This window comes from Anomalospiza imberbis, chromosome 10 (assembly GCF_031753505.1).
Source record: "Anomalospiza imberbis isolate Cuckoo-Finch-1a 21T00152 chromosome 10, ASM3175350v1, whole genome shotgun sequence".
In the NCBI taxonomy this organism is placed as follows: Eukaryota; Metazoa; Chordata; class Aves; order Passeriformes; family Viduidae; genus Anomalospiza; species Anomalospiza imberbis.
Window position 1 is genome coordinate 13,856,364 of NC_089690.1, and position 27,151 is coordinate 13,883,514.

The following is a 27,151-nucleotide window of genomic DNA, read 5'->3' on the forward strand; positions in this document are numbered from 1 at the left end:
CTGTGCTGTCTATGCTGTAAAACAGAACCAGTAAATGGTAGCTGACCTTGCCTTAGCTTCATTGTGTGCTGGGACAGAGGGAAACAACAACAGACTTGGGGGGCAGGAAGGGCACTTGCTGCTCTCCCTGTTGCTTACCTGCTGATGCCCCTGTGAACCACCATGGGAGGGAAATGCTTCCAGTGCCTTAGGAGCTGCTTTAGGGGCTTGTAGCCATCATGGTAAGCATCCTCCTCACTCACAGGTTCTGGCACATTTTATCACAGAGCCTCGTTTTTCAGTGTGGCTGATTTTGTTTGTATGAACACTTCTGGGATCTGTACTGTACTCCAGGGCTTTGGATTGCTTCCCTTAAGTAAGGCTGGAACACTGCTGCAAGGAAGGAGGGAGGCTCACAACTGAAAATTTCTCTGTCTTTCCCAGGAGCCTGTAATTTCTGATAGGACAATGTGTTTCTATCATTCTTTCCAGCCTTTTCTGCCTTGCTCCATGCCTCTGTATGTCACATACTTAGGTTGGCCTCTGCATGACCTTGGGAAAAAGGGAGGGCACTAACCTTCTACACTTTACCCACAAATTGGTTCTGCCAAGAGAAAATCCAGGAATTCATATGCTGTTATGAAATTTTTCTTCTTACTTACCACAGTGCCTGCACTATAAATAGGAAATGATTTGGGTCTTTGACTTCTACCACTGAATTCAGAGGACTGAGAGAACCTTTCTTAATATGATAAAGCTGTACTAGAGCACCTGAGCAGCCTGAGCTCTGGATACATCTTTTAGCTTTGCAGATTTGTGCAAAACATCATGCAATGTAGTTCTTCTAGGCTTTATATGTTCCAAAAACTTTATGTTCAAAATACATTAAGAACTTTTTCCTTTTTTGACATGTAATCTGCTATAGTGCTTGGCTGGGGAGGAGTTTTATGTTTAACTCAGCTTTAGCAATGACTGTGTACTGTGAAACCTGTCCTTTCCTTTTTGTACAAAAAACTTGCAATTTGAATTAGTTATACCCTAATCCACCAAGGTCTTTTGTGCCTCCTGTTCCTAAAGGGATGTTATTGAATTTTAGAGGTCTCATTCAGAATCTTTTTCTAATACAAATTTTTAAACAATCTTTAGCTTTTTTTCTACTTTTTTTTTTGCCTGAAGGAGACACATTTGAGTAAATGGCAGTAGCAGGCAATTGCTTGATTCTTATTTGGTTAAGAAATGTCTCTCTCATGTTTTTGCAGTGATGTCATTGTGCTGAACGTTGCTTCAGACATGGAAAACCTACGATGCTGGAAGTGCTGGCTTGCTATGCTTTAATGTGTTGCTTCTGCCTTAGCATCTGTTTTCAATAAGGGTCTGCTGTAAAAAAGCCTCACAGGTTTGGGTACTAGCAAAAAGTGGGGTTTTTTTTTTACCTCTTATTCCAGGTTCTTGGAAAAGGTGAAGAATGGAAAGGTGGTGAGCTGCCCAACTCTATTGGTGGAGGGCAGAAAGTTCGACTGCTGAAAGAAGGCATTGAAAACTATGCTGATCAAGAGGACTTGGTTGTACTGTTTGTGGAATGGTGAGCAAATCTGGCTTCTTGTCTTTGTTTTATTTTGGGTAGACATGCAAAAGTAGCTGCTGTGACATGCTGGAAGTTGCAAGATGCTTTTGTTCTTTGCTGTTTTATTTGAGAGACTTGGCATCTTTTTTTCTTCATTCATAAAAATAGTAGATTGCTTTTGGAGCAATTGTTACTTTTTAACAGATTTACAGATGTAAGAGTTGTTCATAGTTCTGCTGACTCGAGGGGGTAAAAAAATGTTGCTGGGAGCTGACAGGCTTTTAGGCAAGCATTTGTCCTCTCCCTGTTCAGCTGCAGTGAGAGCAGGATGTGGCGGCAGCCTGGGAGTGTGGATGGGAGGGGGACCAAAAGCAGCTCCAGAAATAAAGTGTCCAGCAGGGACCAGAGGCATAATCTGGTTCCATGAAGTAACAGTGATATGGAGGAAGCTGGAAAACGGCTCCCTGAGGAGAGCATTTAACAGGAGAACGTCTACGTGTTAGAGAGCTGAAACAAGAGTCTTGGTGTCAGATGTAGCCTGGTGCCTGTGCTCTCTGTGTGATGGAAGCATGGAGAGACAGTCCTGCTGCAGGTGCCAGATTATAGCTCATAGCACAGCTATGCTTGAACATCCTCCCTGCAGGCCAGGGAGGCTTCTCCTGTCACAGAAAGCATAGAGCTCAAACGTGTTCAAAACACACTTTCTCTATTGCTTCCCTCTGCTTTTTCTCTTCCTCTTATTTGCCTTCTGTGACAGCAGCATGATGAGAGTAGCTCAGAATCCAGCTTGCAGCAGACACCAGGCTCTTCCACGCTGATGTTAACCAGAGCAGGGTCAGAGCTCTGAAACAATCACTGCAGGGAAGGCATGGGACCAGGTCTGGAATCAGGGACAGGAAGCTCCAGTGGCTGACAGGCAGCCTTGGAGAGGGGTAGCTGAGTGTGAGCTTGGTGAGAGTCATGTTCATGAACTATGAACAACTCTTGCATCTGTAAATCTGTTAAAAAGTAACATGAAGGATTTATGAGGATTTATGCATGAGTTCACCCATGCTGCTGTTACCAGGTCATGTTGGAACGTCTGCTCCAGAAATCTCTTTCAGCTTTTAACCTCCTTTATTTAAAATTTGGCAGTTGAAGAAACTTAGGGGCACTTTTTCAAGGCAGGAGCTCGGCAGGTTTTGCATAGCAGACATCGTCACAAGGCAAAGTGGCTGGACACTGGCAAAGTTAATTTGTTTTGCATAAGTTAACACTTTGGGAAAGTTGGAGTAGCCTATTAAACTTCTAGCAAATTCAAATATGGTACTTAATTTTCTGTTCCAATTTTACCTCTTGTGATGAGTAAAAGAAATACCTAGAAAAGAAAAAAATCTAAACAATTTTCACTAATTTATAAATAAGCATTGTAAGGGATGCTTATTATACTGAATATTTTTTATGTCTGCTTAGGTCTGTAAAAGTTACCTAGTTTGAAGATACATATCCAGTTTTTTAATTTATTTTTTTATTGACTTGTTCAATTTTTCATTTGCTAAAGGGATAAAGAATCTTTCTAAAAGTAAATACATTATATGTTTGTCCATAGTGTTGTCCTACTAATCATACAAGAACTGACACTTCTAAAGGATAATTTCAAAGATTTTGTTCTATGCTAAAGCTCAGATAAAACAAGCATTTCCAAATGTTTTCTACTTACATTAAATTTCTTTGTTTCTGAATTCATTATCCTAGTTCATAACTATTTTCTTCCTATGTGGTAAAATGTGCAAATTTATTATCACATTTGTACAAAGGTCTAGCTCAAATTTTTCTCTATCATAATTTACACTCTAGAGGGCCAGGCTGTCTGCTGGCACGGATGAGAGAGTACAGAGGACCGTGTGTGTTGAAGTGCAAAAACCATAATCTTTCTTCCCATGAAAAATCACAGGATTTAAGGCCTCCCAAGTTCCTGAAGTCCAAAATCCCAAGTACATATTTGTTTAAAGCTGGTGGAACTGATTCCAGACAGGAGAGAAAAAAGCAGTTTAGTGATTATAGCATTACATTTTAATTCTAATGAGCTTTTGCATTTCCAGAAATCCTGGTTTGCAATTTAAACGCTGATCAATGTAGCAGTAAGTTTGGAAAAGACAAATGTCATGAACTTTCTTTCTTCAAGTGTTTTTTATTATATTCTTTGTGAAGCATTTGGAATATTAATTTTGGGGGTGGGGAAAGGAAATGTCTGGTTTGCTTACTGTAACTAGGAAAGTAATTTCTAGGGAGCTGTTTACTTAACAAACTTAGTTTCTTGGTTTAGTGTTTCTTTTTTTTTTTCTTTTTTTTTTCCCCAGCAGTTTTTACATGGCTCAGTATTCTGGAAATAGTTTGAGCTTCTTCTGTGGACAGCTTGTGCCTATGTGTAGATAGCAAAATGCCTGCAGATGGAAAACTATTTAAATTACGCTTTTTTTTTTTTTGCTCAAGCCAACTTCTGGTTTATTTTGGACCATTTCAGATTGAAGTGGCTAATGGCCAATGTAGACTGGATAAATTGGTTGGTGCTGTGACTGCTCATCCAGAACTCTCACAGACACCTCTTTGTATCGTGGAAGAATTTTGAAGCCTCTCAGGTTGTTTGTTTTGTTGTATTTTTTTTAACATTCATCAGAAACTAAGGGATAATTATATTTTCTATGTATCTCAAAGTGGTTAAGGTGTGGTCCTGTTGGGGACACAGTGACAAAATAGTTTTGTGTCTGTTTTGTGACATTGCTAGTCACTAGTAGGCACTATCTTGTATTTTGTGCTCTTACCCTGCAGTTCCAATAGTAGCAAGTTCTCATTGTGGAAGTTGTGGATGCAAATATTGCATGGTCAGTTCTAGAGCACCTGAGTCTCTGCTGCTGTTTCCCTGTGTTGCTGGGAGTGCGGGGTGCATAGCCAGGATGCTTTGCTGCTGCAAAGGAGAGGGAGGGAGGGGTGGATTCCAGTCCCAAGCATCTGCCATCTGGGAGCTTCAGGAAATGGGATTAGGTTGTGGAAACTTTCTGGTTTTGTTTTTTTTTTTTTTCTTCTTGCTTTCTACTTAATTTGGAGGATTTATGAAGAATAAATAAAAGAGTATCTGAGCCCTTCCTGCTTGCCAAGGACGCCTGCTTTTTCCTGGATATGTCCACACTCCTTTTCCCTGTCAAATTTTGAAGTTATGTTTAAAGTAAGTCATTGTGTTACCTCTAATAACAGTATAAACTGCCAAGGATAGTCTTGGGACCTGTTTTGTGATGACTTTAGTGGTGTAGACCTGAAGTGAATCCCCCCTTACAGCAGGAGGTAAGGTCTGAATAGGCCAAATGTAATCTGACAGAGCAGGTACACAAAGCAAATGATGCATTTACAGATGTTTTCCTTTTGCATGGAGAGAAAAGTGGGAGCCTCATAAAGCAGCTGATGAGGATACTGTCAGCAAGGGCTGGAAGGCTGGTGGAGGTCCTGCCCAGGAAGAGTGTGGTGACAGTAAGTCACCTCTTGACAAGGCAGCCTTGACCATTAATGGCAAGTGTAGGTTCCTGCTGGATTAATAGAGCTGCATGATATCCATTGCAGTTTAGCAGCTCAGCTCTGGCTTTAGAGCTTATGTTTTTTTTATAAACTGTGCTGTATTAAGTAGCATATCCCTTTCACAAGCAGAGCCTGTGCCTGGCCCAGCATGTTGCTCAACTTTGGCTTTCTTTCACAGAATGACAGTCCTTGGAAGCAATGTTCCAGGGTGTTTGGTTCCTTCCTGCAGCTGTAAGTCCTAGCAGCAGCAGCACTACCCTGATCACGGAGGAGAAGCACAGCCTGCCATGAGCTATTAAGTTAAAGCCTCAGACAGATCTCTTTTTGTCTGTCTTCAACGTGTCTCGTGTTTCTTGTGTGTTCTACAGGCTTGGTCTGGCATTGAGTCGGGCTACAGAAATTGAATGGAAAAGGGAGTGAATTGTATTCCTGTAAATTTGGGCAGAAACAAGCAATTTTTGTGAAACTGGGGAAGGTCCAAAATGTACAATTTCTTTCATGCGTTCTTCTGCCAAGGTTGCAGAAAAGCATAAGAGAGTTTTCAGAAAACCACTTACTTATATAGACTACATAACACAGTTCCTCTCCAGCGTTTATACTTTGCTTTGTGGTGAAAATACTGTTTTTTTACATTTGTGAGCCAGCTGTTGTTCAGCTCTCTTAGGCCAATTTCATGAAATCCTCTTTGAAGAAATGACATCTTGAATAATTTCAGAACTGTAATAAGGGAGTACCATAAGTCAGTAATGGTTGATCTCTTGGCACTATTGCTGGGTAATCCTTTGCAAGGTAAAATGTTCTGTGTACTGCAGATGGGGGTGCTGCTGTCATAGGTAGCCCAACTAAAAGGCTTTGCAAGAAAAGCCTTGGTCGAGGTTAGACCTTGGTTTTTGGTAGCTCTGCTGTTACTTTGCCTGTTATCAGGGCTAGTGATTCTCAATTTTTAATGTACGTGTGTAGAGCAAGAATATTCCTGTGTTCAGATGAGGAAACTGCAAGGCTGAGATGCTGCCATTAAAATATTCTGCTGCTTCAGCCAGAGACTAATCTGTGATGTGATTGCAATTTCACTGTGACATATTTCATGCTGTATAAAATGAACCTTGAAGTGGAAGGCATTGGCACAGGTCACCCAGAGCAGCTGTGGGTGCCCAATCCCTGGCAAATTCCGAGTTCCAGGCCCGATTGGATGGGGCTTTGAGCAGGCTGGTCTAATGTGTGGCATCCCTGCCCATGGTGGGGGGATTGGTTTGTTTGCGTGGTTGTCTTCCAACCCCCTGTGCCCACCAGGCATTGATTTAGATTTGGTTCAACCACAAGAAACCACCAGGCTTGGGATGCTCCATTCTTACAGGACCTTGGCCAAACCCAGGCAGGTTTCATTCCAGTTTGGCACAGATGTTTGTCTGTGTCTAACAGCCAAAGATAAACCCCACACCTTTAGGTCTTTATCCTCAATAGGAATTGTGACTCAAAGGCAGGTAAATTGCTTCATAAATAGGTATTGTGATACTTTGAACCTTGTTAAGTCTTCAGCACATGAAAGAGGCTGAAGGAGAAATCTATGCCTTGTTAGGATGCAATGCACTTTATGGGCAACTAGACTTCATTGAGATCTAAGATTAAGACTTTTTAGAAAAGTCAGTGCTGTTGTGTTTAGGAACAATATATTCCAGATTTTCCTAGTGAAACTCATCTAAGTCAGCTTTCAGTACTACTTTTCATCTGTTAAAGTTTGATATTTTAAATTGTTGTTCTTAAAAACATAAGCAAAATAGCTGAAATAGGAAAATGAATTTCAGATAAACAAAATGTAAAGAAAAAAGGATGCCCAAAATGTGGAAGACTAAAAAGCAGAAGGAGAAACTACGTTGGATAAGTAGTACTGATTGAAGTTTCTCTCCTACAGAATTTTTCCATAGTGGTTAAATATGATTTGAGTCATTTTTCAGAATGAAAGGGCTGTTCGGTTTTTAAATTTCAATAGTCCAATGACTTGTTTTGAGCACAGAAACATTACAGTGAAACTAACCTAACGGATGTATTTTCTTTCCTTTTAAGCTATGATGTTATCTTTGCTGGGGGCCCCGAAGAACTGCTAAAGAAATTTCAGGAAACTAATCACAAAGTGGTGTTCGCAGCAGATGGACTAATTTGGCCGGATAAAAGGCTGGCTGACAAGTATCCTGTTGTCCAGAGTGGAAAACGATTCCTGAACTCAGGAGGCAAGTGGGATCCTCAAACACTTGAACATGACCCATCTCTGTATCTGTTCTATGTACTTGTTGCATGTGGAGCTGTTCCTGAATTACCCAAGTACAAAACTGATGATTGGATATGCTGTCATCTTCCTCCCCTCCCCACGTGAATAGCTTCTCTTCTGTGCTCAGGCATAGTTTTCATTCAAATTTGCACAGTGTGTGTTTGGCAATAACTTGTAAAAAGCAGATAAATATAGTCAGGGTCTAGCAAGCAGCTGTGCATGGCAGCAAAATGCTGTGCAAGGATGACCCCAGTGCTGCAGAAACAATGCAGTGCACAAGCCTAGCAAAGCAGCACGTGGTGTTTATAGCCTGGTCACAGAATTACAAACTCGGCTGCCTGGTTCCCCATCTCTGCACACAGGGTGGATGTGCTGGCAGCTCTGCCTGGCCTGTCAGCATGGCTTACACAGCTCCTTCTCCAAGGAGTGGGAGCTACTCCCTGTAATCTCAGTGATGGATGAATTCTGGAATCCTCCTTTAAATCCCAGCTTTACTAATAATTTTGCACTTGAATAATACATGCACTGATACAACCACTGTGCTGTGTAGAAGCTATTGAGTGTGTCATTTCTGGGGCAACCTTCTTCAGTGTGCGGATCTGTTTCTTTCCCTCACCTATCCGTCCTATCTTTTTTTATTTTGGTGTATATTGATTTTGACTTGAATTCTCATTGTATTTCTGGCAGTATTAGATTCAGACATCTCTGCCAGTTAGAAGTGATTGATGAAAATGAAACTTTTTCCACAGATGGGCTTCTTGGGAAAGTGATAGTCTGATATCATGTTTTGGCATTCTCAGAATCATCCTGGGCAGGTTTGATTTATTTTTTTCCTTAAAATACCATTAGTATAAAAATAGCCAATAATTATTAACTTTTTGAAACAGACCTGTTACATACATCAAGAAGAAGATTGGATTTTGAGCCAAGTTTCATAAATTTCATACTTTTTACTGGCAGCATTCAGAATGAAGTCCCTGGTTGTTGGACAGTGTTGGCAGGGTATTGCTTTTTATAGAAATAACCTCTGTGTGTGTGATGTTGCAGGATTCATTGGTTATGCTCCATCCATAAATCGTATTGTGCAGCAATGGAATCTGCAGGATAATGATGATGACCAGCTGTTTTACACCAAAATCTATGTTGACCCATTGGCAAGGGTAGGTAGTAACTTGCTTTCTCTTTTCTTTCTGCTTGAAATAACATGCTGTTCCTCATAAAACACCAGGAGATGAAAAGACAAGGAATGCTGTCTATACTGGAGTGCCATGTTGATAGTTATTTGTTTTCCTGAGGTTCCTACTGCTGGAATGATGAACAGGCTCCCAGAGGGTCATGACTTGATGTATTATTTCAGGCTGTCTTCAGACCCAGGCAGGTTGTGCTTCATTGTTAGAAATAACAGCTCTGAGGTATATGATCAGACACATTTATCTCAATGAGGGTCCCATGTACTTGACAGTTTGATGGCCAAAGAATGTGGCATTTTGCCAGGGTGTCACTGAACTACTTGCTGATCTAGTGTTTTATACTTTGGCTTGCTGCCATTTCAGATCCTGCCTTCAGCTTTCTGTGCAAATATGTTCAATAAAGCTGCATTGTGAATTTTTGGTGAAGACCTCTCTGTGTCCTCACTTAATAAAGTTCTCTGCTGAGTTGCAGCATTAAAGTATGATAGGTGTTAGAGGTGTGTCCCTGATGCTGGAAAAAGAGGGATATTGATGCAAAAACTTTAGAAGCTGATACAGAAGAATTTTGAGAAGGATTTTGGTAATTTGTATGCTTAAGGCAGATGCAAAGTTTTTGAAATACATACGTGTTGTTTCTGGCATAACGTAGTGGAAAATCAGGTCTGTTTGGATACAGTTCAGAAATAGAATGGAATATTTCTGTTGGAAGGGACCTACAGTGATCATCCAGTCCAAATGGCTGGCCAATATCAGCCAGTGTTAACTAAGCTTATTGCCCAAATGCTTTTTAAGTACTTGACTGGCTGGAGGTATTGACAACCTCTCTAGGAACTGAACCAGGGTTTGACCACCCTGTTCATAAAGAAATCCTTCCTAATGTCCAAATCTGTCCAAGGGAAGTCTGAACCTTTCCTGGTGCAGCTTTGAACCATTCTCACCAGCTCAGCACCTCCCTCTCCCCTTCCCCTGCTCAGGAAGCTGTAGGGAGCATGGAGTGGCCCCTCAGCCTGCTCCTCTAGACAAACCTCGGCTGCTCCTCACGGGAAATTCCTTCCAGCCTTTTATGTCTGAGTTGCTTACATGCAAGTTTAGTCAGATGCCAGGTATGCAATTGAAGAGACAGGGTGTAGAGATATTAAAGCTGATTCTGCATCCAAGTCAGAAGTAATGTAATTACTTGTCTAAGTGAATTGTCTTCTAGACCAAAACTGTTTATCTGTGCAGAGCACTGCTGCACCACGATTCAAAACACTTCCATGGTGCTTACTATACATCACCACTGATTCTTTGTATAGTAACAATATGCCCAGTGTTGTGGAATGTCAAGATGATCTTGGAAGACCAAAACAAAGGATGTCATCTGTTTTTAAGTGTGTTTTAAATGTTACATACTTGAATCAACATTTTAAAAATGGTAAAACATGGTATTTAAAGTAAGCTAGGATTAGTGATACAACATTAGGAATGTGCTTTAACCACCAGTGTTTTCTATTCTGACATGATACTTAAATTTGACTTTTATATTTTTGTGACTGAAACACAGCATGTTTTGTTTCTTGGCCAAGACTTGTTAATTTTTTTAAAACACATATTTTCTTTGGCTTACACTGCTAAATTGCTGTTCCTGTGGAGACTTATGACCTTTATCCTTCAAGTTTAAAGTTTCTGCATATGCAAAACTGATTGCTCTAGAACTGCACAACTTGGGAACACATAAAAATATAACAATTTGAAGAACACATTTTTCCTGATTCCATGCTGCCACTGTGGTATAATTGCAATGTTAATGTAAAAACATTGGCTTTTAGAATGCCTCAACAGCTTTGGTACTTTGATTTCAGGAGCACATTAACATTACTTTGGACCACAAATGTACAATTTTCCAGACCCTAAATGGAGCTGTTGGTAAGTGTATGATTGGCACATTGTGTGTTTCATTAACTGTTATTAACACTTCTTTTTTTTGCGTAACCATGAATGTAGTTCTTCAAACATGTGCTTATTTTAAGGAGGTGTTTGGATGGGTAAACCCTAATCACCAGATTAGTTATAAGTCTTCTGGGTTGATTATTAATTGAATTCTCTCATTGTAAAATATTTGATTTAAAATGGAAAAAAATAGTTTTAAATAAATGAAGTTGGCAGTAAATACAAAGATAAGAATAATTTTTTTCTATCTGCCTTTCCAAAACTTAATTACAGGAGTAAGATTAGTATTTAAAATGGCATTTTAGATGTTCTCAAGCAAACGGCTATACATAGTGAAGTAGAATGTAGAATAATGTAGAATTTCCTTTATTTAACTGTCATTTAAATGGATTTAATGGAATTTAAATTAAACTGTCATTGAAACTGAATTTAAATGGAAAAATGCATCTCTGCAAACTTCCTTTCTTACATCTGATGTCCAATTTTGGAACATTTTGTAGTCAGATCATATCTGAAATAACTGATTTCTCTATAAATAGCATTTGCACTAAATTAGAATTATTTTTAAAGCAGATTTTATTCCAATAATGAAGCTGCTGATGAGAAACTATGAAGTTTGATATTGCCTTATTTATCATAAGGAGCTTAGAATACAAGATCTAAAAAAAGTGAACAAAAAGCTTCTAAATAAATAATACTGACAGTGGTAGCAACAGCAAGGTATATTGTATCAGCAAGAACTTAAAAACTCTGAAATTTTACCTTTTTATGAACTTACTGTACTGCTTTGTTGATTTGCAGATGAAGTCCTTTTGAAATTTGAAGAAGGAAAAGTAAGAGCAAGGAATTCAGTGTATGACACCCTACCAGTCACCGTTCATGGAAATGGTCCAACTAAAGTGAGTGACAGTTTGGTTTTATTTTCATGTAAAACCAAAATATCCATGATGGCAAAAAATAAAGTGGTAGAAGAGTATGAAACAGTCATAGCACACCACCAGTGCACATTTCCATTTAATGTTTTAGGAATAGAGGGGATAAAAAACCCCCTTCGAATTCATGTTTTTCTGCTGTCACTGTGACTTGATATTGCTGCTGAAACAACTCATTTTGCTCCCAAATTCATCATAGCATGGGGCATTGGAAGCAAGTAAGCTTGTGTTAATTGGCTCACTAACACAGAGCTGTTCTTGAAGCCAGTGAAGAATGTCCATCTGGTTATTAAATGCCAAGCAGAACAATGGGGAGCAGGATAATCTAGCCAAGAGTGATGGGCTGGGATACAAAACAGTAGCACATCTGTTCCTTCCCTAGATCCAGGTGAGTATACACATATATAAAAAACTACATTGCATTTAGGCAAAAGAGCAAGTCTCTGTGTAAGTGTATCTGTGTAGGTACAGGTGTGGCTGGCTTTTGCCATTGCCTTCAGTGTCACTGATCAGTGCTGTCAATGTGCCCATGGCTTGTCAGCTTTGGGCACATGGTAGAGCCCTGTCTGCCCTGTGAAATAGCTGTTTTGACAGATTCTGAAGGATTCAGTGGTTCAGAGGTCCCTGCACAGTTTCTCTGAGAGAAATGCCTGTGTTTTGGGAATATGGCAGCTGCATCTCTTTGTTCTGTGCCAAGAAGTGAAAGGTGTATCGTTTACAGTAGTGTCTGTTGGCTGAAGGATTGAGCATGGCTTCTTTCTCATTTCTTCTGAATAAATGTTCTTTACTGTGGCTCCTTATTTTCACAAAAATGCCTTTCAGGAGAATGAAGTAGTCTGAAAATCACTAATCTCCCAGGGGCTGCTGCTTTATTTTTATACTTGTATTTTGATTTTGGAGTTAGTGAATATAATGATGCCTTTATCTGTTTGCCTTATAACTACTCAGTAGGGGTGAAATGTATGACTAACTCCTTCCATTTTTGCCTCAATTCAATCCTTAAATTCAGTCATCATTGGCTTTGCTGACATGTTGCCAATATAAGAAAGGTTCTATATTTTACAGTTGGGCAAACAGCTTAGGATGGAACTTCTAGTCCAAAAATTATGCTACAGTAAAAAAAAAAAACATCTCCACCTCTGCCTGTACTGATGTTTTAAAAAAAACGAGGAAACTTTTACTGTGCATCACTTTGTCAGTGTGGTTAAATTGTTCTCTTTTAAACCCAGGATAGAATCACCAGGACAATAATATATTGGGCAAAAAGTTTTCTCTAGTTAGTAAATAAATTAGCATAAAAAATTTCCCAGAATTCACTCCCAACAGTTAAAAGTTTTTTATTAATGAGAAACTTCTGCTTTGTACTTAATCTCTCCAATCTGCAGATTAGTAAATTGCCTTGGTTAGATACACTTCTTAAAATGCATACCAAATAATTTTTACATTCTGATCTGTAATACTTTTATTTTTCACCTCAAGTGCATATCATTTTTATGAAATACTTATTTTTTTAGTCTTCATGATACATACGTAATCTCTATTTTGACAAGAAAAAGAATAAGGTAAGGTTTTTACCTGCTCTTTTTTAATGTTTGTTTCCTGTCAGTTGCCTTTAGTTACAAGTGATTAAATGAGTAACCCTGAATTGTTTGAAAGGTACAGGTCATCCTTTGCATGCATCTTTCATTAATTTGAATTGTTCATTTATGTATCAGATTCAGTTGAATTATTTGGGAAACTATATTCCTAATGCTTGGACACGGGAAACTGGCTGCAGTGTTTGTGATTTGGACTTACTAGACCTGTCAGCAGTAAAGGTAAGAGTACTCTGCACTGGAGCAAGGCCCTTTGGCTGCAGCTGATAGGTGCTCAGTGATTTCTGAGGCCAAGTGGCTTCTTCATGCAGTATGTTTTACTACTTTCAGGAATATTTTTATGCGTGTATTTTAATATAGCTTTGCACAGTTATTACTGAAGATGATGCCATCCCCAAAAGCCCTCTAGATTTTCACCTCTGTTCACTGAGGGTGAATGAACAATTTCTGAATTGTGCAAGGTTCTAGAGAATAATTAGAATTTTGTAAGAGGCAGAAAAACCCTAAATATTTCAGATTTTTTGACCTACAGAACAGTCAATATGCATAATTTGAACAACTTCTGTTGCAAATAGAGTTTAATAGTCAACTAATATGGTTACTAACTATTTAATAACTATTTTCTGAGATTAAACAGTCCAAAACTGCTTTGCCTTGTAAAGTACAATACACATATTTGTATTATGTAAGCAAATGTGTTTCTGTAGAAAGAGATCGGGAGTTCAGTACAGTTTTCAGAATTCTTGTGGGACAAATACACACATACACATGGCATGTGTGTATATCCAGTACTTGGCAGCTTTGGCTCTTCCACTCCAAGCGTGATGTCTTTCATGTCTCTGTAAATATTTCAGCTTGTACACAGTAAATTTGAGGCAGAGTAAATACTGAGCTCTACCATGTGGAATTCTAAGACTTGGACAAAATAAATTCTGATTATGTCTAACAGATCTTTGCAGCAGATGTTTCATTTCTGTTCTGTATTGAAGATTTGAATGAGAACAGGTCTTAGGAAATCATGTTGAGGATAGCACGAAAGAATAGTGGCTTGTTGTCTTTGTAATGAAAGGAAAAAAGTGAAAGAATTTCTGGGCAATAAGTAGCTAATGGACTGGTATATAAACTAAAAATGTTATTGCTGGAATTTTAATAACTTTCAGATTCTTTCTCTGTTTTTAAATTTTATTTTTGCTTTTAAGATAAACATTTGAATGGTGTTATAATTAATGTTTGCACTCCCATCATAAAGTTTACCTGGGGAAAAGATATTGTCAAAGATTTTTTCCAGTGGTGTTGGTAATTAAGACATGGTTTTGGAGCAGTTAAAGCCAGTAAGGGGGATGCAATGATTTACTGGATAGCTTCCTATAGTTTATGTACATCTACTTGGAATGTGTCTTCTTCACTGTAATGCATTCTTTGGACTTCATGCCTCACTCACTCTGCCAGAAGAAATAACAAGGCTTTTCCTTGGCCTCAGTGGAAGTGTTTACTTCAGGCATTTCTAAGTACCAGCAGGATTTCGTTTTCTGAACGTGCTCTCTGTTCAGGCCAGTCTGGTTGCTACTTAATGAGAAATTTTCAGTGAAAAGAGCAGTTCCTTTTCTGTGCCTCTAATAATTTTCTCCATATTGTTTTATTTAACTGGCTGCATTTATACATTCATGTCTTCTGAGGATTTTGCTTGTTTTTTGGGATTGCCTACAAAGGAGCTCAGAGGTACCTATGCAAGGTGTTTTGCTCAGTCCTCGTCCTTTTGACAGAAACACGATCTCCTGGGCTGCAGTCATGGCTGAGGTGTGGGAAAGCTCAGTAACTGCTCTCTTCTGGTCATGTCAGCAGCCTGTGCCACCCCCAAATTAGCCACCTGTTCAGGTAGAAGCAGCATAATGGAAAATAAATTGAAGAGAGCACCTGGACTCAAAAAGTGCAAATTTTTGCTAAGGAGTTTTTGTTTTGTTCTTTTTTTCTGAAACCTAAATTAAGTTTGATGCCCTATTTAACCTCCCTAGAAATGCTTTTAAATTCTGAAGCTTCTTACTGGTGTGGAGACTTTCCAATGTGGCTGAAAAGGATGATCTCACTCCTCTTTTTATTTCATTGGCAACTCTTGTGGCAAGAGATGCTGGACTTTGCTCTGTGCAATTGTCCTGAGACATTGTCCTATATTTCTTCCAAAAATTGTCTTATACTCAACTACTGTTTATTAAAAAGTAAACTTTTAAAGTCAAATACATAACCTCACTGAAAATGAGAAAATCTGCCTGAGAAAATGTGACATCTGGGTGCAGACGGGGTATTCCCAAAGTGGCTTTGCTGAGAGGCAACTTCTGATTTCAAAATGCTCATTATGACCTAGATTCAGATTATGCAGTGACAACTCCTTGTGGCAAACCAGGGTCTGAATTGATGAACTCTGTGCTTTGAGGAGATGCAGTTTACAGGAATTTTTACCCCTAATTTTTTAAACACCATTGTGCTTTAGCCACACTGAGATTTCAGTGCAGAGCCAAGTGGTTCACGTTTCAGTGTAATGAAGCAGTGTCAGTAATTCCTCATGGTCCCTATAGCCTTGGCACATCCAGCCTGAACCTCTTTCTCTTTCTCCTGGAGAATAAGGGGAGAATGACTGAGTTAGAAAAGTGTACAGAGTACAATGGCTGCAGCAGCTGTGGCACTGGTCAGTGTGCTCAGCTTGGCCTGGGCAGCTTTCCTTGTCCCTGGCCATCGGTGGGACCAGTGCCTGTGACAGCCTCAGCAGTGCCACCAGAGAGGCACAGGTGCTTCCTTGGAGACACATCGGTGCGTTGCTGGTCAGTTGTTGTGGCGTTGCTGGGGTGTCTGTGTGGCTGTGCTTTCCCAGCAGTCCTTATGAGCTCTGCAGATGCAGCTGTGAGCAGGAGGGGTCAGGGTAAACACTGGCTCTTTCTGGGCTCCCATGTAGACAGAGACACTGTGAAACCTCAGCATGTGTTGATGCTTTATCCAGACACTTCTCAAGTGGGTGTTGGCCTGCTTAAAGAGCTAGCTGGCAGCCTTTTACGCTCATATAAAGTTTCTCTCTGAGCCTTGTAATGGATTGGATTTTTATAGTAATTGTCTGGTTTAGAGGTGGAAATAATTTTTAGTCAGTATATTTCTTTGTGTAGGAGTTGAGGCCTTTGAAGGTTAAATTTTTTTTGTCTTCCATACTGCAGTAGTACACGTCAGGACTACAAAAAAGTGCTGTCTGTTTCTTTTAGTGGTCATGATCTCTATCAAGCACATACAAAGCAGCCAAATACCATCAAAAGTTGTGAACTTACTCCAAAATAAGGTCCATGAAAGTTCAGTATTGGATGTAAGGATAGCAGCTCTGTTAGTTTATTAAAGATCTTTCTAAAATCAGTGAGTAGGGAAGGAATGCAGGGCCCAGTTAAAATGAATGGGGAGAAGTAATGCATATACATTTATGGAAGGGTATTGCAGTCTTTGGCTTAAAGTACAACTGAGTAAAATATTTTGTGGTATTTATTCTTTAAGTATTTTTAAAAAACTGCTCCCCCCTATATTTTCTTGTAAATGTAATCTGTGTCTGTATCTTGTTTAAAAAAAAATTGCCATTCTGTTATAGTTGTATTTCCTTAAATGATTATTTTGCTGTTTTAGTGGTTTTTTTTAAAGTAAGAATTTAAAAACCCTATTATTTTCTACTTTCTGGTGTGTGTTATTAAATTCAAAGAGTTTCATACCAATATTAAATCCATTATCTTTGCTTATTTTATGAAGCCAGTGAAAATAAATGGGGTGCATAGCACTTTTGAGCACACTGGTTTTGATTGTTTGAAAGCTGTGTGGACTATGTTTACTACATTACATTAGTTGCTCTTTACTATAACTTATCTTAGAAAAGAGGCAAGTCTTATTGGTTGTATCAAAATATAATTTTTTTTTAGGAATATCCAAGAGTAAAAATTGGTGTTTTCATTGAACAACCCACTCCTTTCCTAACTAAATTTTTAGACAGACTGTTGACACTGGACTACCCACGGGAGGCACTCAGTATCTTCATTCATAATAATGTAAGTATGAGTTTATCATTGTACAAAGCTTCAATTTTGGAAATTATGCAATGAATCAAAGTGTGGAGTATGTGGATTTGATATAAGAACACAGTTAAAATGCATAGGAGGAGATAATCCTTCTGAGTTTAGTATGCAGAGCTGGAAAAACTAAATGAAATTGTGTCAGGACTTACTGAAGTCTATTTAAAGAAACGGCTTAGATTGTTTTACTAATGAAAAAATGTATTTTGAAGTGTGTGCTTCTGGAGAAATTACTGACTGACATAAAACAATAGAGTAAAATAAGAGCAGAGCAGTTCCAGTTGGAAGGGGCCTGCAATGACCACCTGGGCCAACTGTGACCACTTCAGGACTGAGCAGCAGTGATACCAAATCATTGACAACTGCCACCTGATAGGAGACATGGGACCTGTTCTACATCTTGCTGATATCCCAGTGCATTTTTGTTTCTGCTGGCACTCCTGCTGGGTCCCATGGAAAGATTGGTGTGTTCTGATGTATTTTGACTGGCACTGCAGATAAGTTGAATCATTTTGAATACTCCCTGCTTATTACTTACCGAATGATCTGGCATTGCTGATACTTCCCCAGTGACTTCTGTCAGTATTGCTGTTTTGGGCAGCCTGGTCCAATGGAAGCTCTCCCTGCCCAAGGCAGGGGGGCTGGAAGAAGATGATATTTAAAGTCCCTTCCACCCCAAATAATTCTGTGATTCTGTGATTTTAATGAGTGAGGTGTCAAATGTGTACAATTCTTTTGGAAAAAAATGAGGCTGGAAGAGAAATGGGAGTAAAATTTAGTTGTACCCCTCTTCAGTGTGCATACATTGCTGTTGATAAGACAGCAAAAAGGGGATCAGTAATAGAAGTAGAGCTTATCTCTAAAGTGTTCATTGTGGTTTGTAAGGGGATTTTGAGGGTATAAATGTGATGGGCACATGGGAAATGTAGGCTATGAAGGTTTTGTAGCTTCAGCCAAAAGTTTTATGGTGTTTGAAATGGAATATAAAGACTGAACAGCTTTTTATTATAGAGGGGGAAAACCCCTACCCAATATTTCAATTATTCTAATGTCAGCCATAATAGGCAAAAATTACAATGAGGGCACTGGTTTGGAAGGATTGTGTGCAGCTGAGAGCTCTTAAATACAGGTAAATAGAGAGGTAAGGAGGAGGGTAAATAGAAATTTAAGAAATAATCAGTGGAACTGCATTTTAAAGAAACAATGGCTGTGCCTGTACAATTTGGTACAAGTTCAGCTTCCTCTCTAAAGTGGTTCTGGAGTGGCATAAAGAACTGCATGCCACTGGGGTTGTAGGATGGGTTTTAAAGACTGTAACATAAATATCCTGAAAAATACTGCATAGATACATCTTGAATCTTGCATTGTTGTACAGCTTTGAGTAATATTGCTGACATGTTGGATTATTTTCCTAAAGTTTTGGACAGAGGAGGTTCATTTTAATGATAGATATACTGGAATATCTTCAAACACTGTTTGGCATCTGTTGCTTTAGGACAGAATACAGTGTGTTCTTGGACACTGTGTTTATGATTCATAGTTATTGGTGCCTTACATTTGTGATAAAAAATGTTTACATGATTACAGGAGGTTTACCATGAAAAGCACATCAAGAAATTCTGGGAAAAAGCCAAGAACATTATCAGAAATATTAAAATTGTTGGACCTGAAGAAAACCTGAGTCAAGCAGAAGCCCGGAACATGGGAATGTAGGTTCTAATTTATAAATCTGTTATATTGATGCATACACTCACATTTCTTCATTTTGCATGTGTATTATTTTGTGCCTTTAATGTTTACATATTCACCTGTGAAAATGGGAGCTTTTATGGTAGAAAAGATCTAGACATAAGACATGAATTGTCAAGTGTTTTATGGTTTCTGTCTAAGATAAAAAGCTGTTGATCATTGTGAAAAATCTCTCTGGTTTGGTCTTCAATAGTCTGTCATCTTGTTTTGTGATGAAGTAGACAATGCTTAGTATTTTTTTTTTTATTTTCCAGCGACCATACTGCTGAATTTTTATTTTTGCATTGGATATGCTTTTAACAATTGCTCTTTTGTTGTCCTAATGCTTACTCTTTTTTCTTTTTTCTTAAGTGACATTATATTTAAGTACACATACGGTTAAAAATTGACCTGGATGTACAGGTGACCAAATTCTGTTTCCTCCTGTGGTTCAAAGAGGCAGCAATATCCTTCAGAAGTGCTCTAGCAGAAATTTCTCACAAAGGCAACTGACTTTATCTTATGTTTGATCTTGCTTTTTTCTTTTGTTCATACTGGAGTATCCAAAACCTTAGCTTTAAAACCTGGCACTTTCTGTGTCCAAAGCTGAACCTTGGAGTTTGTATCCCATGTCAGCCCTGCCTGTCACAGGGTCTCTTCAGTGCTGCAGCTGCCTCCTAGAGTGGCTTGTGGCTCTCCCAGTACATCAGCCATATGATGGAGTTTCTCAGCCCGGGATCCCACCAGGATCAGGACCACCTTGCTGTGGCCCTGCAGCAGGATTCATTCAACGATAATACTTTGACTCGCCCTTCCACCAAATCTCCCCTGAGTGTCAGAGCAGAGAAGTTAATTTCAAAAAGCCATTTTCTGTTCAGAGGTTGAGCATAGGCTGCTCATAGCCTCAGCTGAAAGAATGAAGGTCTTGAATCTCTGTGGTGTTCTTGGAAATTTGTTTGAATGGGGCTTTGTTGTGCTGAAGCCACTGGAAAACTGATTTCTGTCTGAGGTCCAAACTTCTCCCCTTGCCTTTCTAGGAAAGCTGCAGATGTCCAGTGGTAGTCTAAGCACCCATTCACATGTTTATAAATCATTCTTTCTCTGTTTCTAATACTCTCTAAAACAGATGTACCATGTTGACAAACTTTTTTTGGTGTATGTTATGTGTAACTGAGGTGGAGTTTCTGGAGTTGCCTTTTGCTCTTTGTTGTTATATAGACAACATAAGGCAGAATCTTCAGTGTAATCAGTATCTATAGTAATACTAAATCTCACCCAAAGACCTGGAAACCTGTCATCTTTGGGGAGAACCTACTGACTTATAATGACAGAGCTTTTGATATATGGCCCCTGCTTGGTCTGTGGATAAAAAGAAATGGTAATTTACATGTATACTTGCACAGAGTAATTTTGAATCCTGTTTGAAAGACAGGTAGAAAGACAGGTAGATAATCACATGTGATATGTTATCCATTGTATGGATGTAATTTGACCCATGTTGTTCCAGTTTTGAAAGGCCCCTTTGATAAAGATTCTGTCCTAAGTGATTCACAGAGAAAAACTGAAGTACAATGAGTGTGGGATGAGACCATGGCAAAACACTGAATTGTCCAAAAAGTGTGAAAGTATTTTCCAAGTAAACAATGTAGATGTAATTCCATAGCTCCTTTCAATTTGTCTGGAGCAGATTTGATTAATCTGCTGCTTGCTTTGCACACCTGGTGTGCTTGGCTGCCCTTGTAAACATCAGTGACTTCACTGGAACAAACACATTTTACATTTCTTTAAAAAGTCTAGCTTGGAAGTCCGGGATGCTCAAGGTGAAGGAAGTTAATATAAAAAAATACTTGCTTTCAGCCCTTCATCTGGCTTTGATCATCATAACCTCATTTATTTCTCACCAATACTGCAATGAGAATAATTTGAAAAGAGTGATTCTTCAAACTTGCTTATTATTCTGATTTAGAGATTCAGATTCATCTTCTCCTGCCTCTACCTGCACTACTGACAGATAGAATAAAACTATCTGCCTCAAATACTTGCTTTTTCTTCTTTTCTAAATCTGCTCTTAGTGTCTCTCTGTTAGTTTCCAGTAGATTTAGAATTTGATCTTCTCACTTGCACATTTCACACTGAGTCTGTTTGGTTGGGGAAGCCTAGCAGGGTTTAGTTAATACAAAGAGGGGCACTTAAGCATTGAAGGTCTAGTTTGTTTCCAGCAGAATACTTTGGAGTAAATAATGCAGTTTGATCAGTTTTCTCCTCACCTCTCTTCTTCTTGGCTTTTGGCTTCATAAAAAATAGTGATAAATCATAATGAGATTCTCATTAAATGACACTCTCATGTCAGTATGAATGTGAGAAAATAACCTTTATTCAGTTTCACCCATAGCCTTGCAGCAAACTTTGGTCAACTTTTCTCATTCCCATAATAAGGAATACTTGAAGCATTTAATTTATTGCTTCTTCCTCTCATGTGCTTGTGAAAGTTGGATAGGTGTTGGAAAGGATCCAAAATTGTTCAGTCTACAAAACTTTTCAGAATTGAGCAATACTGGGAAACAGGAGTGCACAGCTTTCCTCCTTGTGGGCTGAATTGAGGTAAAAAAGAAGGAAAACTAAGAAGAATAAAGAGAAGGAAGGTTTAGCTGCTTGTTGTCGGAATATTTTCTCTGTATTTTTGTCTCTTGAAACGCTTGAGTGACACTTCCATGTCTTTCTTTTTTAGCCTTTGTCTGTAAGGTATGAGTTCTTACAGTTAGTTCTTTTTTTCTTTAAGGAAAAATCATCTTTGTTTCTGCCTTGCTTGCAGATGAGATTTCAGCCAGCTGTTACAGAATTTGTTATGACAGAAAACATAAAAAGCAATTAAATATGTTCAAGCAATAACAGAAAGTTGGGAAATATTCACTTCAGAGATTTTATTTATAAAAAGTATGTTTCCATAATATTTTTTCTCCTGGTACATACAGCCTTCAGGGTTTCTCTTTTGGGGGAGTTGGCTCTCTTTTGTTCCTCCCTCAAAAATATTAGTAACAGAACAGGGTAGGAATTTTCCAAAACTTTATAAAAAATGTCATTTATCTCAGCTTTTAAGTGGGAATGTGCATATTTTAATGGAAGTTCAAATTGAAAGCTTTCAAAAATTTCAGGCAAAATAGTAGAGAGATCAGAGTCAGAGTTCATTGACAGCACTGTTGAATTTTGAGGTGTGTTTGAGGTCTCCCATGTGTTTCTTGAAGGAGGGTATTAAGTCATTGTCTCTGAGTTCCCATTTGATATTGATAAACGATGGCATGGACACTGGAGGGAGAAGGACACAGCCTTTGAGCAGGGTGGGGGAAGGAAGATCAGGGATGAAATCTTTGTCTCCCAGATGTCAAGTGTTTTCTGTTAGAGACTGGATTTTCTGGAGCTGGTTCTCCAGAACACTTCAGCAGTTTTGGGATTCAGTCTCAGATGGAGGAGGAACACTGAACTTTGAGTGTTGCTGAAAAACACATTTTCCACTCATAACTGATTTCAGTGATTTCTAGATGTGATGACTCTGGTAAAAATGCTTTAACCTGAGATGCAAAACTAAACATCAGTGCTTTATCTGTTTCCTGGATTTATTTTCTCTTCGTGATGGTTGATGTAAATGTGTTTATGCTGTTGTTGCTGTCTGGAGAGATGCAAATTGTAACCCTAAATGGCAGGAGATGTCATCCAGGCTTTTAGTTGCAGACTTGTATTTGGAGCACCTTTTCTTTCAGAGGTCTGTCAGATGGTTTAAGTGCTCTCCCTCTGGGAATGCAGTCCATATTTGGAATTGTATTTCCAAACTGAGAGGTCTGAAAATGATAAATTGATTAGACAAGTTCAAACTATGTCTAAAAAAAGAAAGATGGCTTAATGGCAGAGAAATTGGGTAGATAATATGTCTCTGTTGCAACCAAGTAGACCCTTAGAATATCTCAGTGGAAAGTGTGATGAAGGGAAGAGCTGTGACATTCTCCCATTTTCAGATGAGGTCACTGTTCCAGATGGACTTGTGGTTTGTAAACTAACTCAGTCAGACATCACTCTGATTGCAAAATACTTTAAACTCTTCTGCTGAGCTTCACTTCACACTGCCAACCAAAAATCTTGGCTTTCTTCTAGATTGTTCTTAATTGCTGGACTGAAATTGGTCTAAGTGATGTACAAGGACACAACTTTCTTTTTAACATTTGGTTTTACTTCAGAGCAGATGGAGTGGAAAGCGAGGAGATTGAAGGTTTTAGCCACTGAATGTAGATAAGGAAGCATTTTATACATGAGCTTTGCCAGAAAGCACTTTCCACATGTTCCTTGGAGTGACCTGGATATGCATACAAATAATTTCACATATAATCTGGGATTTCTGCATCTGGAGAGGTTAGCATGCAGTGTAAGAATATACTGCTCTAAAGCATGAGAATATAAGGGGTTACATTCATTTCCTTGGGCAAAGCTACTGGGCAACACTGAAAGCCTAAAGAGAAGATGCATTAATTTCTGGAGAGTGTCCTTGCTTTATTAATTTTGACTGAAACTTTTATCACTTTCTTTCTCTCCATCTGAAACCTGTAGTGTTTTGGGGAGATTTTTGTCCGTGACTGTAAAGTGCAAAGGATCACCAAATGGCAAAACCTCATGCTTGCAGCATAATTCTTCCAGCATTTTCAGATACAAGCCATCATGTCAAATGTGAAGGATAAGTTCTGCCATGTGCTGACCCAGTCTTCAACACTGTAGAGAAAGAAATCGGAGGAAAAAATAAGCCAAAATAGTAACCTTGAAATTTCCTGGCTGTTTAGGACAGGAATGCTTTCGGGAGTTCTCAAGAGAGTACCGAATGACTGAGTGTGACTTAGACCAAAACTTTTAATTTAGTATTTTGTGGTTTTGATTATTATGTGAATGAGGCACAGGAGGGTTTCTAACATGAAGCACATGGGACCAGTTGGAATAGAATTTTTGGGTTCTGGATTTAAAAGGGGTGGGGGACAGAAAAGAAGGCAAAATTTAATGGACGATGCATTTTGCTATTATGTAATTAATTTTCCAGGTATATTTGCCTATAACTAAATATAAATTTGTTCCACTTTATCGCATTTTTTAAATTAAAAACATTAATTATCTTTGTGGTTTTGTTAGCAGCAGAGGGTTTACCTGCTTTCAGGGCAGTGCTGGCAAGTGTTTTGGCTGAAACCCTGGACTGAGATCAAGTCTGGTCTCAGGTCTATTTTCCTCACTAGAATAAGGATAAAGGAAGAAATTTAACATCTAATGCCAAGTGCAGTATAAAAGTTAGGTTACTATTAATAATTGTAATTAAGCCAGTGATAAGTCTACATATGACTTGTGTTCAGTGGTTGTAAAGCTTTGAACAGAATGGATGAGTAAAGGAAAATACCATAAAGACTGAATTGCAGGACCATGTTATGGCCAAAATCAAACCTGCTGGTTTCAGTTGGGGCAATTATGTGAGAAAGTGCTGATTAAGGAATTTCTGTCACAAAAATGTCTGTATAAGATGTCAGTTAAGGCAAGCCCAGAGACTGCCCAGAGATGTAAACTGGGTTTATGTTCAAACGCAGTGGTTTTAGCAGTAGTGGGAAGATAATTTCTGACATATGGGTATTTAAAAAAAAAAATTCTGAAATTATTGCTAGGTCTTTAGTGATCAAGCTTGAAGAGGAAGCCGTGCTTAAAGTTATGGAATAAAAAAAGCTCTGCCTTCTACTGTGATTCTAACAAATTCATACCTCTTGAGTCCTTTGAGCAGAAGAAAGTTTGAACAGAAAGACCCAAAAGTTGTTGATAAGTAGTAATTTTGATGGAAGATTTAGTGCTAGATTTGGAGGGGGATGGAAGAAGAGCAGGCAGGAAGCTGTGGCAGCCCTTACCTTGACTTGTATGTAACCTGTCACATCCACCCTTTGTGAGATCTTTTGAAGTGACAGAGATTTTGCCTTTGCAGAAAACAGTCACAATCAATCAAATCAAGTAGAACTTGAACTAAAGCACTGATTATAGATATTTTAAAACAAGAAAGTAAGGTAATGTTTCAAGCTGTTACAGTGGAATTAAAATAGGGAAAATAGACAAAGTCAATAATGCCACCTGCATGATAGGAAGCTATTGCTGTAGTATTGACCTGAGGAAATTGTTCCACCTTGACTAAATGTATATTTGATTTCCTCTAATCTCCTATTATTCTCATGGCATAGGAAAGCTGAATTCACTATACCAAGCTTTGGCCTAGCATGTCCACCCTACCAGAAACATACAAACATAGTCTGTATATCTTTTATATTTACAGTAGAATGTATTTGTCTTTCTCTTGAAGGTATGGGAATTTGTGCAGTTTATTAATCTGAGATCAAAATCACAACTGATTAGAGTGTATGGACACATTCAGTTACTTTCTCCAGTATAAATTCACTGCCTTTGCAATTGGTTTATATTTTTCTTTACCAATTTTTTTGTTTTTGTAGGTCAAAAAGACGAAGTCCTTAAATATGTATTTCCTTATATGAGTTTATAAATTTTTGTCTTACACCCTCCATAAGGTTTCAATTATCATTCAGATTGCATCTGTGGAATCTTTTTCCAAAGACAGCATTACAGCCACTTGCTAGAGGAGCTTACTAAATAAGGTCACACTTCACTATTAAGTGATTGTACTGATACTCAGCTATATAAATTAATGGCATGTTCCCCTGGCCCCATTTTCTATTAGGACACTCAATAGAAGGTATTACTGAACTTGGTAAAGGCTAAAAGCCACTTAGTTAATTAAAAGAAAAATAGAAGGCATCTAATCTAAGTATTTTGATCTTCTAGTTAATCACACTGTAATCTAAAGACACCTCTATTTACAATATGTGCTGCAGAGGACTTTTAATGCAATGAATCAGTTTGGTACTTACTTGTAGTTTGGGGTTTTTTAAAATCTTTTTGTTTGGTTTGTGATTTTTTTCTGGACATGTGTCTATGTGGACACTATTATTAACATGAGTTAATAATTATTTTTTGTCTTTTTAGGGACCTTTGTCGCCAGGATAAAACATGTGAATATTACTTAAGCATAGATGCAGATGTCGTGCTGACAAACCCAAAAACTTTAAGAATACTGATAGAACAGAACAGGTATAGTAAATTTCTTATTTTGTAGAATTTCCTCTAAATTGAAAGGATTTTCTGGGGTCTGTCCAGGGAAAATATGATCCCATTTGTTTTTGGAGAGTTAAATCCTCTTTGTTTATTTGTGTTATTTCATTGCTGTAGTTCATAATGGGCTTGGGGGCCAGCAATTCACAAAGCATTTTTTTCCTGTCAAACAGCAATTCCTGATGGGAATTTCAAGTGCTTCAGATTTTCATATTTTCTTATTGAATATGTCACTTCACAGGAAGATAATTGCTCCACTCGTAACTCGCCATGGGAAGCTTTGGTCCAATTTCTGGGGTGCTTTGAGCCCAGATGGTTATTATGCTCGATCAGAAGATTATGTGGACATTGTCCAAGGGAACAGAGTGTAAGTAACTGTAAACTAATTATTAAAGTCAGGGCACCCACTATGGTTACTAGCAACATATTGCATGAAGATATATGAATATGGTATTACTCCTGGAGAGATGAGGTTAGATATATTGTTTTGTGTTTTCTATTTCATAGAAATACACTTTTAAATTCCCACTCACAGCTTAAAAAAAAAAGCCAAGTGTTTAACATGATGAGCTGGTCTTAGGACTTGACACAGTCATTACTGGCACCTGTCTGATGGTGTCTGGTTGCTCTACCAGTGCACAGTATAGAAAAAGACAAGATAAACAAATAGCAAACCCAAAACTCTACATCCCTGGAACCTCAGGCAGAAGGAATGGTTGTTGTATTCATGAAATGACTTTGTCGTCTCCCTGGGGCAAATGCTTAGTCCATGGAACAGCTATAACTTATTTGTGTATTTCAAGCTGTATATGATGCCATGTATATCGTGAGGAGCTCTTCAGCAATACTTTTGTCAAGGATAAACTTTTGGGTTTATCCCTCCCCTAAATTTACTGTTCCATATGGTGATGCCTTTTCTTTGCTCTGGAAGAACAAAAGGCTCTGAAACAGACTGTTTGAATAGGACTGGCTTGTTTTTAGTCCTACTGTACTAAAAGATGTGCTTGTGGCACTGAGAGTGGGGGGAAATCTGCAGAGGGAGCATTTTGAAAGCAATGCTTTTGTGTTGATATTGGCCCAACTCACATAAATACATGGCCTGCTGTGGTCTGTGGGTATTTGTGTGAGGAGGTCAGACCAGCTGTGTGGAGTCTCAGTGAA

General features: G+C 38.5%; 1 protein-coding gene across 1 annotated transcript in view; it reads left to right on the forward strand.

The window, feature by feature from the left end:
* The window catches only part of PLOD2 (procollagen-lysine,2-oxoglutarate 5-dioxygenase 2), a 49,679-nt gene that overhangs the window by 14,937 nt on the left and 7,591 nt on the right, over window positions 1–27,151 (forward strand). Inside the window, exons 3-12 of the mRNA XM_068200777.1 lie at window positions 1,425–1,561; window positions 7,151–7,314; window positions 8,400–8,512; window positions 10,384–10,447; window positions 11,273–11,370; window positions 13,119–13,220; window positions 16,934–17,059; window positions 18,671–18,792; window positions 25,865–25,969; window positions 26,232–26,357. Coding sequence (XP_068056878.1) covers window positions 1,425–1,561; window positions 7,151–7,314; window positions 8,400–8,512; window positions 10,384–10,447; window positions 11,273–11,370; window positions 13,119–13,220; window positions 16,934–17,059; window positions 18,671–18,792; window positions 25,865–25,969; window positions 26,232–26,357 — 1,157 coding nt within the window. The remainder of the gene's footprint in view (window positions 1–1,424; window positions 1,562–7,150; window positions 7,315–8,399; window positions 8,513–10,383; window positions 10,448–11,272; window positions 11,371–13,118; window positions 13,221–16,933; window positions 17,060–18,670; window positions 18,793–25,864; window positions 25,970–26,231; window positions 26,358–27,151) is intronic.